Source organism: Chiloscyllium plagiosum, chromosome 2 (genome assembly GCF_004010195.1).
Source record: "Chiloscyllium plagiosum isolate BGI_BamShark_2017 chromosome 2, ASM401019v2, whole genome shotgun sequence".
NCBI classification, from domain to species: domain Eukaryota; kingdom Metazoa; phylum Chordata; class Chondrichthyes; order Orectolobiformes; family Hemiscylliidae; genus Chiloscyllium; species Chiloscyllium plagiosum.
This window is the reverse complement of record NC_057711.1, coordinates 82,891,251-82,905,392: the sequence shown is the minus strand read 5'-3', so window position 1 is coordinate 82,905,392 and position 14,142 is coordinate 82,891,251. Positions and strand designations below refer to the sequence as shown.

Genomic DNA, 14,142 nt, shown 5'->3' with positions numbered 1-14,142 from the left:
CTCATCATATCTCACTCATCAGTGTCCAATAATCCTGCAGCAGTTCTCAGGCAGAGCATTGCTGGTAGCCACAGTTCCTGGTGGCACCAATGGTATTGGATATTTGTCACCCTCTGATTAATTGGCACCTTTCAGTGACAGAATCTCCACACTAGTAAAGCTTGACTGTGTCGAAGAGTTGCTGGCCAGATAAAATCATGTCAGGCCTCCGCCACGGAAGTTACGAGGGGCTTTCATCAGTTCTCCAAACAGTCTAGAGAACTGCCATTGCTAACATTAAATCTGGCATGTTCAATTGTAACCACCCAAGAAGGAAAAACCAGTAAAACATATCAATGACAAATATTATGACTATGTTTGATAATGTAGACCCAATATGACTAAAATATTCTTTCCAAAGTATGACTTTTTGTTTGTTTTTTTACCCTCTGGAGCAGAATTTATATGATAAACTTCTGGTGAAGGATGATCCATGGGATGTTTATGGTGAAGATTTTAAAGACAGTAATGTTCACTCTTTTGATGGAGATAAGAAATAGGAAAGACTTCCACTTGTACAGCACTTTTCAAACTACTGGATGTCTCAAAGCAGTTTGTCATTGAAATGTGGAACTTTTTCATGGAACAGATACGACGTGTCCTTGATATGTATGTACCTGTCAGGCAGGAAAGAGATGGTCGTGTGAGGGAACCTTGGTTGACGAGGGAGGTTGAATATCTAGTAAAGAGGAAGAAGAAGGCTTACATATGGCTGAGGAAACAAGGTTCAGACAGAGCGTTGGAGGGATACAGGATAGCCAGGAGGGAGCTGAAAAGAGAGGGCATGAAAAATCTTTGGTGGGTAGGATCAAGGATAACCCCAAGGCCTTTTATGCGTTTGTGAGAAACAGGAGAATGACGAGAACGAGGGTAGGTCCGATCAAGGACAGTAGTGGGAGACTGTGTATTGAGTCGGAAGAGATAGGAGAGGTCTTGAATGAGTACTTTTCTTCAGTATTTACAAATGAGAGGGACTGTATTGTTGAAGAGGAGAGTATGAAATGGACTGGTAAGCTAGAGGAGATACTTGTTAGGAAGGAAGATGTGTTGGGCATTTTGAAAAACTTGAGGATAGACAAGTCCCCCCGGCCTGACGGGATATATCCTAGGATTATGTGGGAAGCAAGAGAAGAAATTGCAGAGCCGTTGGCAATGATCTTTTCGTCTTCACTGTCAACGGGGGTGGTACCAGGGGACTGGAGAGTGGCAAATGTTGTGCCCCTGTTCAAAAAAGGGAATAGGGATAACCCCAGGAATTACAGGCCAGGCAAAGTAATGGAAAGGGTACTGAGGGATAGGAGAAAGTGAGGTCTGCAGATGCTGGAGATCAGAGCTGAAAATGTGTTGCTGGAAAAGCTCAGCAGGTCAGGCAGCATCCAGGGAACAGGAGAATCGACGTTTCGGGCATAAGCCCTTCTTCAGGAATGCTGAAGAGCTTCTGTGCAGAGGAGATGACCTGGGGGGTGCAGTGAGAGAGGGACTCACTGAAATCTTTGTAGAGGGAGGAAGAGAGCTTCTTCAAGGAAGGCATCCTTGTAAGAGGATTCGCAGTAGGTTGAAATCTTTGAGGAGAAAGTGAGGTCTGCAGATGCTGGAGATCAGAGCTGAAAATGTGTTGCTGGAAAAGCGCAGCAGGTCAGGCAGCATCCAGGGAACAGGAGAATCGATGTTTCGGGCATAAGCCCTTCTTCAGGATAGGACTGAGGGATAGGGCTTATGAGTATCTGGAAAGACACTGCTTGATTAGGGACAGCCAGCATGGATTTGTGAGGGGTAGGTCTTGCCTTACAAGTCTTATTGAATTATTTGAGGAGGTGACCAAGCATGTGGATGAGGGTAGAGCAGTGGATGGTAGTGTACATGGATTTTAGTAAGGCATTTGATAAGGTTCCCCATGGTAGGCTTATGCAGAAAGTCGGGAGGCATGGGATAGTGGGAAATTTGGCCAGTTGGATAGAGAACTGGCTAACCGGTCAAAGTCAGAGAGTGGTGATAGATGGTAAGTATTCAGCCTGGAGCCCAGTTACAAGTGGAGTTCCGCAGGGATAAGTTCTGGGTCCTCTGCTGTTTGTAATTTTTATTAATGAGTCGAATGGTGGGTCTGTAAATTTGCAGACGATATGAAGATTGGTGGAGTTGTGGATAGTGAGGAGGGCTGTTATCGGCTGCAAAGGGACTTAGATATGATGCAAAGCTGGGCTGAGGAGTGGCAGATGGAGTTCAACCCTGTCAAGTGTGAGGTTGTCCATTTTGGAAGGACAAATAAGAATGCGGAATACAGGGTTAATGGTAGGGTTCTTAGTAAGGTGGAGGAGCAGAGGATCTTGGGGTCTATGTTCATAGCTCTTTGAAAGTTGCCACTCAGGTGGACAGAGCTTGTAAGAAGGCCTATGTTGTATTAGCATTCATTAGCAGAGGGATTGAATTCAAGAGTCGTGAGGTGATGTAGCAGCTGTACAGGACCTTGGTAAGGCCACATTTGGAGTACTATGTGCAGTTCTGGTCGCCTCACTTTAGGAAAGATGTGGAAGCTTTGGAGAGGGTGCAGAGGAGATTTACCAGGATATTGCCTGCAATGGAGAATAGGTCGTATGAGGATAGGTTGAGAGTGCTAGGTCTTTTCTCATTGGAACAGCGAAGGATGAGGGGTGACTTGATAGAGGTTTAGAAGGTGATCAGGGGAATAGATAGAGTAGACAGTCAGAGATTTTTTCCCCGGGTACAACAGCGTGTTACAAGGGGACATAAATTTAAGGTGAAGGGTGGAAGGTATAGGGGGGATGTCAGGGGTGGGTTCTTTACCCAGAGAGTGGTGGGGCATGGAATGCGATGCCTGTGGGAGTGGCAGAGTCAGAATCATTGGTGACCTTTAAGCGGCAATTGGATAGGTACATCGATGGGTGCTTAAGCTAGGACAAATGTTCGGCACAACATCGTGGGCCGAAGGGCCTGTTCTGTGCTGTATTGTTCTATGTTCTAGTTTACAGTCAACGAGATAGTTAAGAAGTATGCCATTGTTGCATTGTCAGAAATATCTTCCATAATCAGATAAAGACTAGATATCTGTTTTCATCTGAAGTTGACTAAGGGACAAATTAACCAGGGCACCAGGTTTTTCTTTAAAATGAAGTGAAATAATGTCATCGTTTATATCCACCTGAAAGGGTAAAAGGACCTCAGTTTAACACCTCACCCAAAAGATAGCACCTCTGATAATGTAAACCTCTCTCATTACTGAACTTATTGTCACTCTGGATCTTTGTGCTCATGTCCTGAAGTGGAACATGAACTCAAACTTTTGTGACTCTGAGGCAAGAGTACTACCCACTGAATCAAGGCTGATGCTGAAGGTCATTGCCTGGCATGTGTGGTGCACATGTTACTGATCATTTATCAACTAAAGTATGAATTTTGTCCCAATGAGGTATGGTTTCTTTATTATCTAAGGGACTGTGAGTGGAATTAAATATTGAGCAATCAACAAACATCTTCTTTTCTAACCTTATAATGGAGGGAACATTATTAATGATTCAGCAGGAGACTGGCCCAGAACTAAAGAAATCCTATAGTAAAGGCCAAGGGCTAAGATGGTGAACATAAACTTTGTTTGTTAGGTCTGACTCCAGCCACAGAGAAAGGTGTTCCCTGAACCTTAATGACATAGATTGGCAAGGGCTCCTCTTTGATGCCACACTCAGTAAAATGTTTCATTGGTGTCAAGGTCACTCTCCTTTGACTTCTGGAATACAGTTAAAGCCCATATTTGTACCTACATAGTAATAAGGTAAGGTACCAAACCATACTGGTGGAACACTCAACTGAGTATCAGTGAGCAGGTTATTGATGAGTCACTGTCAGTTGATAGCACCTTCAATCACTACGCTGATGATTGATGATAGACTGATGGGACAGTAATTGATCAATTTAAATTTGTAAACAGGACATACTTGGGCAATTTTCCACATTGTCAGGTAGATGCCAATGTTGTAGCTTTACTCAAACAGCTTGGCAAGAGAAGCAGCTAGTTCTGGAGCACACATATTCAGCCTTACTTCTAGGAAGTTGTCAGGACCCATGGTATTCTCCACATCCAGCATGCTCAGATATTTATCAGCATTACATGGAGTTAATCACAATGGTTATTGCACAAGTAAATATGTGGCAGTATGATGCAAGTCTCAGTAAGATACAAAGAACACTTGAATGAGTACAGTGGTGTAACCGAAGTGGAGAAGGAATCTATAATAAGCCACCATTATACCAAGAATGTCCCCATTGCCTTACAATATCATTTTGAAGAAGCTTCAAAATCCTGACCTTAGTTCTACAAACAAGAACACACAAACCATGTTGAAAGCAGCTACAAATGGGGGTAGAGTATAAAGAAAGAAACAAGGTCTGTTGGAAAGCATGGGAGTTAGAAACTTCACAACAGAAAGTAGAACAAGTGAAATTCATAATATTGGGAAGCAATGTGGAATAAAGAGGCTTTTAAAAAGTGAAGAAATAGAAAATAGCTTTATAATGATCATGATGCAAGAATGAATATCAGTAAATGAATATATTTTCAAACTAGACATTCCCTGTTGGTGTCTTCTTTAAATACATATCATAAATCACATGTCTGTCACATTTTAAGTTCTGCGCTAGGTAAACATGCAATTTACCTCATAACCGCATACTTCAGAATTTGATGTCTGCTCTAAAAATATAGAGTGACATTGCATAGTTCAAACACTGTGTCTAATTCTATATCCTAACAGTTTTAAAGCACACAACCATTAACACAAATTTTAAAAAAACTTACACAGTCCTCCTATAACAATGCCAATAGAACCAAAATTAGCAAACCCACAGAGGGCATATGTAGCAATAGCTTCAGAACGGATCTATGAAAAAGCCAGAGTAAAGAAACTGAATACATGATTATTCAGAAAAAAAGAAAACAAAATTCTGATCCAGTACTTTAATTTACTGATACAAAGTAAAATAGATTTGAGTTTGCGAAACTGAATTGACATTTTGAGAAAAATATTTAAAACTAAAAGAGAGATGTATAAAATATTGTTGAGTTCATTGATTCATGACTACAAATATTATAAATGCAATCATAAAATGGTCTTCGGTCAGAAGTGGTCATTTAGTTGCTCATGTCTGGGGACTGGCTGTCTCAGTATTTTAGCTTAGTGCCACCCTTTTGCATTTCCTCACAATGCAGCACATTGTTCCTATTTAAATAATTGTCAAAGGCCCTTTAGAATGCCAAATGTAACCTTGCTCCATCATATTCCACGCAGCTCATTCCATACCCAAAATACTCGCAGCGTGAATTTTTGTTTTTTCACTTCATATGTAGCAATAGCTTCAGAACAATAGAACTATTGTTCTATGTTCTTTAGCAAAGCACTTCAAAACGCTACCCTTTGATTCCCAATCTATTTACCAGTGGGAACAGTTTCCCTATAATCCCTCTGTCCAGACCCTTTTTTGTTTTTGACAGTGTTTATCAAATCTCCTCTCGGCTTCTCCTCTCCAAAATAAGCAGTCCCACTTTTCCAATCTTTATTCATGTCTCATCCCTGGAACCATTCCCTTAACTTTTCCTGTACTCTCTCCAATTTATTCACATTCTTTCTTTCCTTCTATACAGTGGCACCCAGAACATGTACATAATACTCCAGATGATGTCTAATGTATGTCTTCTATAAGTTTATCATAGTGTCCCTACTCTTACACTCTATTGTAAAACCTAGAATACTGTATGATTTACAAATAACTCATTAAAGGCCGCTATCTTTAGTGACTTGTGTATATATACACTTGGGTTTCTCTGCTCCAGCAAACCATTTCAAATAGTATCCTTTATTTTGTATTGTCTCCCCATGTACTTTGAAAGCGCATCACCTCACACTTTTCTACATTGAACTTCATCTGCCATCTATCCACCCACTCCAACAACTTGCCTATGTCCTTTGTAGAATCTACACTTTCCTCTTCACCATTTACAAGTTTAATGTTTTCTTGCATCCAAGATCTAGATTACTTACATATATGCAGAAAAGCAAGGGCCCCAACCTTGACCCCTTGGGAACTCCATTATTAACCTCCTTCCAGCCTGAAAAATGCTCATTATTTGCTACTGTTTCCTACACCTCAAACAATTTCATATCCACTTTTCTATGTCCCTTTTTCTCCACGCCTATAAATTTCCTCAAGTCTGCTGTGTGGTACCAAATCATACACCTTTGGAAGTCTGTGTATGGCTTCACAGGAGGCTCCAAAGCACTAAGATGTCATCTAGACAGGGGACAAAACATCTGCAAATCAACTTGCCAGCTTGGCGAAGCTACCCACAACCACGCAAATCCACGTTTGTCACATCAACAGCACTATCATTCTCAACCCTCTGTCAGCTCCTCAAAAACCCAAGTAAGTTAGATAGGCATAAATTCCCCTTAAAAATACACATTGATTATTCTGAAACAATCTATATTTTTCCATGATTATTAATTCTACCCAGAATAATTGTTTCTAGAAACTTCAACATCATCAATGTCAAACATGTTGGTCTATCATTGCTGGACGAATCTTAGAATATTTTTTGAACAAAGTAATAATATTTAACATTCTCCAGTCTCCAGCATCACCTCCCCCAAGTCCAAGGAAGATTGAAAGATAATTGCCAGTTTCTTTGCAATTTCTACTCACTTCCTTCAGTATCCTTTGCATTTCATTTGGTCTCAGTGCCTTATCCAATACTTCCTTCTTATCAATTCTAAACTGTCTCATGACAGAGTTTCCTCCTCTGTCACCATGGGTTGGGCAGCATGTGCCTCAGAAGTAAGGATAAATGTAAAGCCATCATTTAACACCTCAGTCATGCCCCATATCTCTTAATATAAATCCCTCTTTTTGGTCCATAAACAGTCCTACTGCTCCCTTTTACAATTGATGTGCTGGGATTTCCTTTTACGTTAACTGCCAATAGTTTTTCATAATCCCTCTTCATTTCTCACTTCTGAATTTTCTGTACTCAGCGTCATTGTCAACTGTATTTCCTACCTGCATTTCATCATCTCAGCCTGCTCCTGCTCCACCAAATTCATCCCACCTACCTTGATACTGTCCTATCCCCCGGTCCAGGAACTCCCCACATATGTTCGGGACACCACCCACGCCATCCACCTCCTCTATGACTTCCGTTTCCCTGGACCCCAACGCCTCATCTTCATCAAGGACATCCAGTCCCTCTACACCCCCATCCACCATGACCAGGACCTCCAAGCCCTCCGTTTCTTCCTCTCCCGACGTCCCTACCAGTACCCTTCCACTGACACTTTTATTTGTTTGGCTGAACTGATCCTCACCCTCAACAATTTCTCCTTCGAATCCTCCCACTTCCTCCAGACAAAAGGGGTAGCCATGGGCACCTGCATGGGGCCCCAGCTATGCCTGTCTCTTCGTCGGCTACATAGAACAGTCCATCTTCCAGACTTACACCAGCACCACTCTCCACCTTTTCCTCTGCTACATTGATGACTGCATCGGCGCTACCTTGTGCTCCCACAAGGAGGTTGAACAGTTTATCAACTTCAACACATACCACCCAACCTTAAATTCACCTGGGCGATCTCTGACACCTCTCTCCCCTTCCTGGACCTCTCCATCTCCATCAATGATAACCGACTCAACACTGACATATTTTACAAGCCCACCAACTCCCCTAGCTACCTGGATTACACCTCCTCCCACCCTACCTCCTGCTAAATTGCTATCCTGTATTCCCAATTCCTCCGCCTCCACTGCATCTGTTCCAAGGAGGACCCACCTCCGCCCTGAAACCCCAACCCTCCAACCGCAACAAGGACAGATGCCCTATTGGTCCTCACCTTCTACTCCCCATACCTCAGAATAAATCACATCATCCGCTGACATTTCCGCCACTTACAAATGGACCCCACCACCAGGGATATTTTCCTCCCCACCCCTATCCACTTTCTGCAAAGATCGTTCCCTCCACGTCTACCTGGTCAAGTCCAAGTCGCCCAACAACCCACACACCCCTCCCACACCTTCCCCTGCCACCACAGAAATTGCAAAAGCTGCGCCCACACCTTCCCCCTCACCTCCGTCCAAGGCCTCAAAGGAGCCTTCCACATCCATCAAAGTTTCACCTGCACTTCCACACATGGCGTTTACTTCGTTGCTCCCGATGCAGTCTCCTCTACATTGGGAAAACCGGACGCCTTCTTGCAGAGCGCTTCAGAGAACATCTCTGGGACACCCACACCAATCAACCCCACCGCCCCGTGGCCGAACATTTCAACTCCTCCTCCCACTCCGCCGAAGACATGCAGTTCCTGGGCCTCCTCCACCACCACTCCCTCACCACCCGACACCTGGAAGAAGAACACCTCATCTTCTGCCTCGGGATGCTTCAACCCCATGGCATCAATGTGGACTTCATTTCCCCTCCCCCACCTTACCCCAGTTCCAACCTTCCTCATGACCTGTCCCACCTGTCAATCTTCCTTCCCACCTATCCGCTCCACCCTCCTCTCCGACCAATCACCTTCACCCCACCTCCATCCATCTATTGCACTCTCAGCTACCTTCTCTCCAGCCCCACCCTTCTCCCATTCATCTTTCCACCCCCGAGGCTCCCAGCGTCATTCCTGATGAAAGGCTTTTGCTCGAAAGGTCAATTTTCCTGCTCCTCGGATGCTGCCTGACCTGCTTTGCTTTTTTAGCACCACTCTAACCTTGACTGTATTTCCTATATGTCACCTGTTATTTTTTTCTCCTTTAACTTAATTTGTATCTCCTTTGTCATCCAAGAACCTTGAATTTGTTTATCTTATCTTTCAGTTTTGAGGAAATATATCTTGACTGTGCCCAAATAATATTCTCTTTGAAGGCAGTCCATTGTTCAGCTAATATTTATAATCCCAAACTTTTATTCCAGTCTCTATGGCCCAAATCTCTTCTCACCTCATTAAGGTCTGCTCTCTGATAGTTGCTTATTCTTACTATGGTTTGACCAATATCATTTCCTACTATCAGGTAGAATATTACTCTCTCCTAAATATTCCTCCACTGTCACTTGATCTACTTGATGAGGCCCATCTCATTTGCAAGAACCATGTCCAGCAGTGCATCATTTCATGTTGAACTGGACACATATTGCTGAGGGAAATTCTCCTCAACACAATCTCAGGGCATTTGGCCCTCACTGTTCCTTAGTCAATATATGAGTAATTATCTTTCACTACTGTAACTATTCAATGATGTTTATAGCTTTCTATAACTGCCTTGCAAATTTGATCCATCAAATCCTTCCCAGCAAATGGTGATGTACATATTACAGCGTGCAATGTAATTTCATTCTTCTTTTTCCTTAATTGTACCCACATTGATTCTATTCTCAGAACGTTCAAAAGCAGCTTATTCATCCTAGACTGTAAGGCTTTCCTTAACCATCTTTTGACACCAAAAGACCTCAATTTTCTTTCCTTTCCTCCAGAAATATTGAACACACAGATATGCTCTTCCTTAAGGCAGGTTTCCATTTTCACCACAACATCATAATCCCCGAAAACAATGTCTGCTTGTAACCCCTAACCCTTATTAACTAATATGTACGTGAATGTATAGAATAAAGTATTGGTCATATTACTGTCACCAATTATACTCAGCATGGCTTGACAGCAGTTACACACTATTGCACAACTGGAACCCAGCTACAGCATGGCTAAACTTTCATCCTCCGTAATGATGCACCCTGATTCTGGCCTGAATTTTCATCATTGGGTTCATTCCAAATCATTTGTAACTAGTTAATGAACTGACAATTAATTCAGTTATAAGCCCTTGAACATTTTCTAATTCTGTGCTAGTTAACTCAAACAGGTCTTGTGTGATCATTCTTTTGAATAGTTAATTAAAATATGTATGATGCTATTTGAATAAGTATAATATCACAGAAATAATTATGTTTACTTACTGATAAATATTGCTTCAAACCATCAACATATTCAAGGTTGCCATCAATTCTTTTGGCAATCAGGCCAGATAACCTCTCGTAAGCTACAAATTCATTGAAGAAAGTTTTCACTCCGAGGAGCTCGCCAACTATAAAGCTGTCATTCCAGTCTACTCCCATCAGGAAAGCAAGTGGCATGAAGACATAGGAACAAATTAGCTGAAAGAAATATCACATGACATTGAATTAAAAACTCTAGTCCACTCTCACAAATGTTCAGATGATGCAACGTTCCATACTTATGCTTTTGATCTCTTTCTTTTCCTTAAATGAGGATTTCCTGCACGATGGTTGACAGGGCCCTTGACAACGTTCATTCTATTTCACATCAGTGTTCAAAATACGCAGGACTGCTGTTGAATCAATCCTTGAATGTCCCCTTACTGCTGCAGCCATATGGTGGCTTGTGTACTGAGTAGGTGGGTGTTGCTTTTTGTTCAGGCCCATGGAGGCAATCAGGGATATGGAAGAGACATGGAAGCTTCAAGGAGTCTACAGATTGTTGGGTATTTGCAAGGAAGATGAGGAAGGAGGATGGACAAGGGAGCGAAAGGGTTAGAGAAAAGACAGGGAGACTGCGAGGGTTGGGTAAAGTTGAAAAACAGAAAGACTTCACGGGAGGAGGAGAGCATGGAGGTAGTAAGGGAGATGGGAAAAACAGAGGCTACAAGGGAAGTTTGCAGGAGAGGGGAGGGGGGGAGATGCAAAGAAATGACAGCAGTTCCAGAACTGGCAATAAAGGAATACATACCTAACTACAATTTGAATTCATTGCGGTAATTAATTATTTGTAAATGAATGCAGAATCTCTGGCTTAAGGTTTGCAAATGTTCAGGTGCTATGTGAAGAAAATGCAGTGAACATTTGCAGTTAGCACTGGGTCAACTGTTAAATTTAATGTGAGATTGAGATCAAAGATGCATAAAAAGGATAGTAACTGCATGGTTGAAAATATTCCAGCATTGCAAACATGCAATAGAAACACATTAACCATAACTCTAGGGTGATGGTTTTTTTTATGCTTAGAAGTGTGTGTCAGTTATTTTGCAAAACAGATGTCGTCTTTGTACTAGTTTAAATACAATGGTGTCCTGGAATCAGTGCATTTCTTGTGTGTTGCAGCCTAAATTGAAGGGACAGTTGATAATTATTGAGGATATTAATGAATTTTACTAACACAAAAGCGTGTGACTTCATACATCAACACAAACACTGGACTGCATCATTAAAAACGAACAGTTAGTGAGGATGAAAAGGCAGCCTGTGAAAACTAAAACTGTAGGTGCCAAAAATTTTAAAAAAGCTCTTGAGAAAATCTTAAGAGGAGTCCTCGAAAAGGAAAAAAACATTTTATGCTCTGCTTCACAACATTCTGCTCTCAACACTTCCCTTCTCCTCAAAACCATGATAGGGATTTCCTTAACTTCACCTTACATAATGCAAACCTCCATATCCAACGAAGCATCCTCTGATATTTCTGCCAGCTACAGTAAGCTATAAACAGCAATCAATCTTCTCCTCATCTTATGGCATTCTAAAGATGTCATCCTATCTATTTGTCAGTCATCAAAAAACTCCTCCATGGAGGGAATAGAACACCTGACTTTTCAGTTCCTCCCTTAACCAAGTCAAAACATAAAGACTGCTTTCAAGTGACAACTATGTACTATTACACCTTTCAATTAGTATGCTCTACTAGCTGCTTCAGTGTAGTCCCCTCTATACAGAAGAGACCAAAATAGGCTGGCTGTCTACTTAGAGGAACCATTCAGTCGGCAAGCATGACCCAGAGTTTCAGTTGCAATTATCTGGAATAATACTTCCCTATTTTGCTCCCTCTCTCTTATTTCTGATCTTGTTCATAGAGTCATAATCATTCAGCACAGAAACATGGTTTCGTCAAGGGCAGGTCGTGTCTCACAAACCTCATTGAGTTTTTTGAGAAGGTGACCAAGCATGTAGATGAGGGTAGGGCAGGTGACGTGGTATACATGGACTTCAGTAAAGCCTTTGATAAGGTTCCACATGGTAGGCTGTTGGAGAAAATGCAGAGGCATGGGATTGAGAGTGATTTAGCAGTTTGGATTAGAAACTGGCTTTCTGAAATAAGGCAGTGAGTGGTGGTTGATGGAAAATATTCAGCCTGGAGTCCGGTTACTAGTGGTGTGCCACAAGGATCTGTTTTGGGATGACTACTGTTTGCCATTTTTATAAATGACTTAGACGCAGGCATAGGTGGATGGATTAGTAAATTTGCAGATGACACTAAAGTCGGTGGTGTACTGGACAGTTTGGAAGAATGTTACAGGTTGCAGGCATACTTGGATAAACTGCAGAATTGGGCTGAGAGGTGGCAAATGGAATTCAATGCAGCTAAATGTGAGGTGATGCACTTTGGGAAGAATAACAGGAAGGCAGAGTACTGGGTCAATGGAAAATTCTTGGTAGTGTGGATGTGCAGAGGGATCTTAGAGTCCATGTACATAAATCCCTGAAAGTTGCCACCCAGGTTGATAGTGCTATTAAGAAGGCATACGGTGTGTTAGGTTTCATTGGTAGAGGGATTGAGTTCCGGAGCCGCAATATCATGCTGCAACTATACAAAACGCTAGTGCGGCCACACTTGGAATATTGTGTACGGTTCTGGTCGCCATATTTTGCGAAGGATGTGGAAGCATTGGAAAAGGTGTAGAGGAGATTTACCAGAATGTTGCCTGGTCTGGAGGGAAGATCTTATGAGGAAAGGTTGAGAGACTGGGTCTATTCTCATTGGAAAGAAGAAGGGATTTGATAGAGACATACAAGATAATCAGAGGATTAGATAGGGTAGATAGTGAAAGACTTTTTCCTAGGATCATGGTATTAGCTTGTACGAGGGGGCATAACTACAAATTGAGGGGTGATAGATTTAAGACAGATATCAGAGGCAGGTTCTTTACTCAGAGGGTGGTAAGGGCGTGGAATGCCCTACCTGTCAATGTAGTTAACTCAGTCACATTACGGAGATTTAATCAATCCTTGGATAAGCACATGGATGATGATGGGCTAGTGTAGGGGGACTGAGAATAGTTCACAGGTCGGTGCAACATTGAGGGCTGAAGGGCCTGTTCTGCACTGTAAAGTTCTAGAAACAGACTCTTTAACAGTGTTCTAACACTTCATATTTCCACTGAACACATTATATTGACAGTGAATATGAATGTTAGAACATAACAGAATGGGGGAGAAGTTTTGTTTTGTTTGTTTGGACTGGTTTGATTTGATCTCTTTTTTGCATAAATGCTTTACTTGGCATTTGGATGGCTGTTATCCTGCCATTTACACCTTCTCTAGACACAATTTCATTTACTTACTTATTCTATTACCATGAAAACTTTTGCCATTTAATCTCACTTGCCCTTCACCCTGACTTATTGTAGACCTTCCATTTTGTATTGCTGAAAAGACAGTCTTGTTGCTAAAGCTTTTTGTCTTGTACTCATTGGGCCCTTGAAGATAGAAACAGGGGAATATATTACGGGGAACAAAGAAAAAGGCAGAAGAATTGAATTGGTACTTCAGATCTGTGTTCACTGGGGAAGACACAAGCAATCTCCCTGAGGTAACAGTGGCTGAAGGACCTGAACTTAAGGGAATTTATATTTGCCAGGAATTGGTGTTGGAGAGGCTGTTAGGTCTGAAGGTTGATAAGTCCCCGGGGCCTGATGGTCTACATCCTAGGGTACTGAAGGAGGTGGCTCGAGAAATCGTGGATGCGTTGGTGATTATTTTCCAGAGATCAATAGATTCGGGATCAGTTCCTGCAGATTGGAGGGTGGCTAATGTTGTATCATTTTTTAAGAAAGGTGGGAGAGAGAAAACAGGAAATTATAGACCAGTTAGTCTGACCTCAGTGGTGGGAAAGATGCTGGAGTCTATTGTAAAGGATGAAGTTATGACACATCTGGATAGTAGTAACAGAATAGGTCAGAGTCAGTATGGATTTATGAAGGGAAAATCATGCTTGACTAATCCTCTGGAATTTTTTGAGGATGTAACTCTGAAGATGGACGAGGGAGATC

At 42.0% G+C, this 14,142-nt stretch overlaps 1 protein-coding gene across 5 annotated transcripts in view; it reads right to left on the bottom strand.

Annotated features, from left to right (window-relative positions):
* Positions 1-14,142, bottom strand: part of LOC122561322 (solute carrier family 28 member 3-like) — a 196,365-nt gene that overhangs the window by 45,056 nt on the left and 137,167 nt on the right. For 3 of the 5 annotated variants that reach the window (XM_043713019.1, XM_043713029.1, XM_043713038.1), the window contains 2 exons: positions 10,043-10,240; positions 4,847-4,928 (listed from right to left, as the gene is read on the bottom strand). In XM_043713019.1, coding sequence (XP_043568954.1) covers positions 4,847-4,928; positions 10,043-10,240 — 280 coding nt within the window. The remainder of the gene's footprint in view (positions 1-4,846; positions 4,929-10,042; positions 10,241-14,142) is intronic. The other 2 variants (XR_006314992.1, XM_043713050.1) reach the window with 1 other exon arrangement.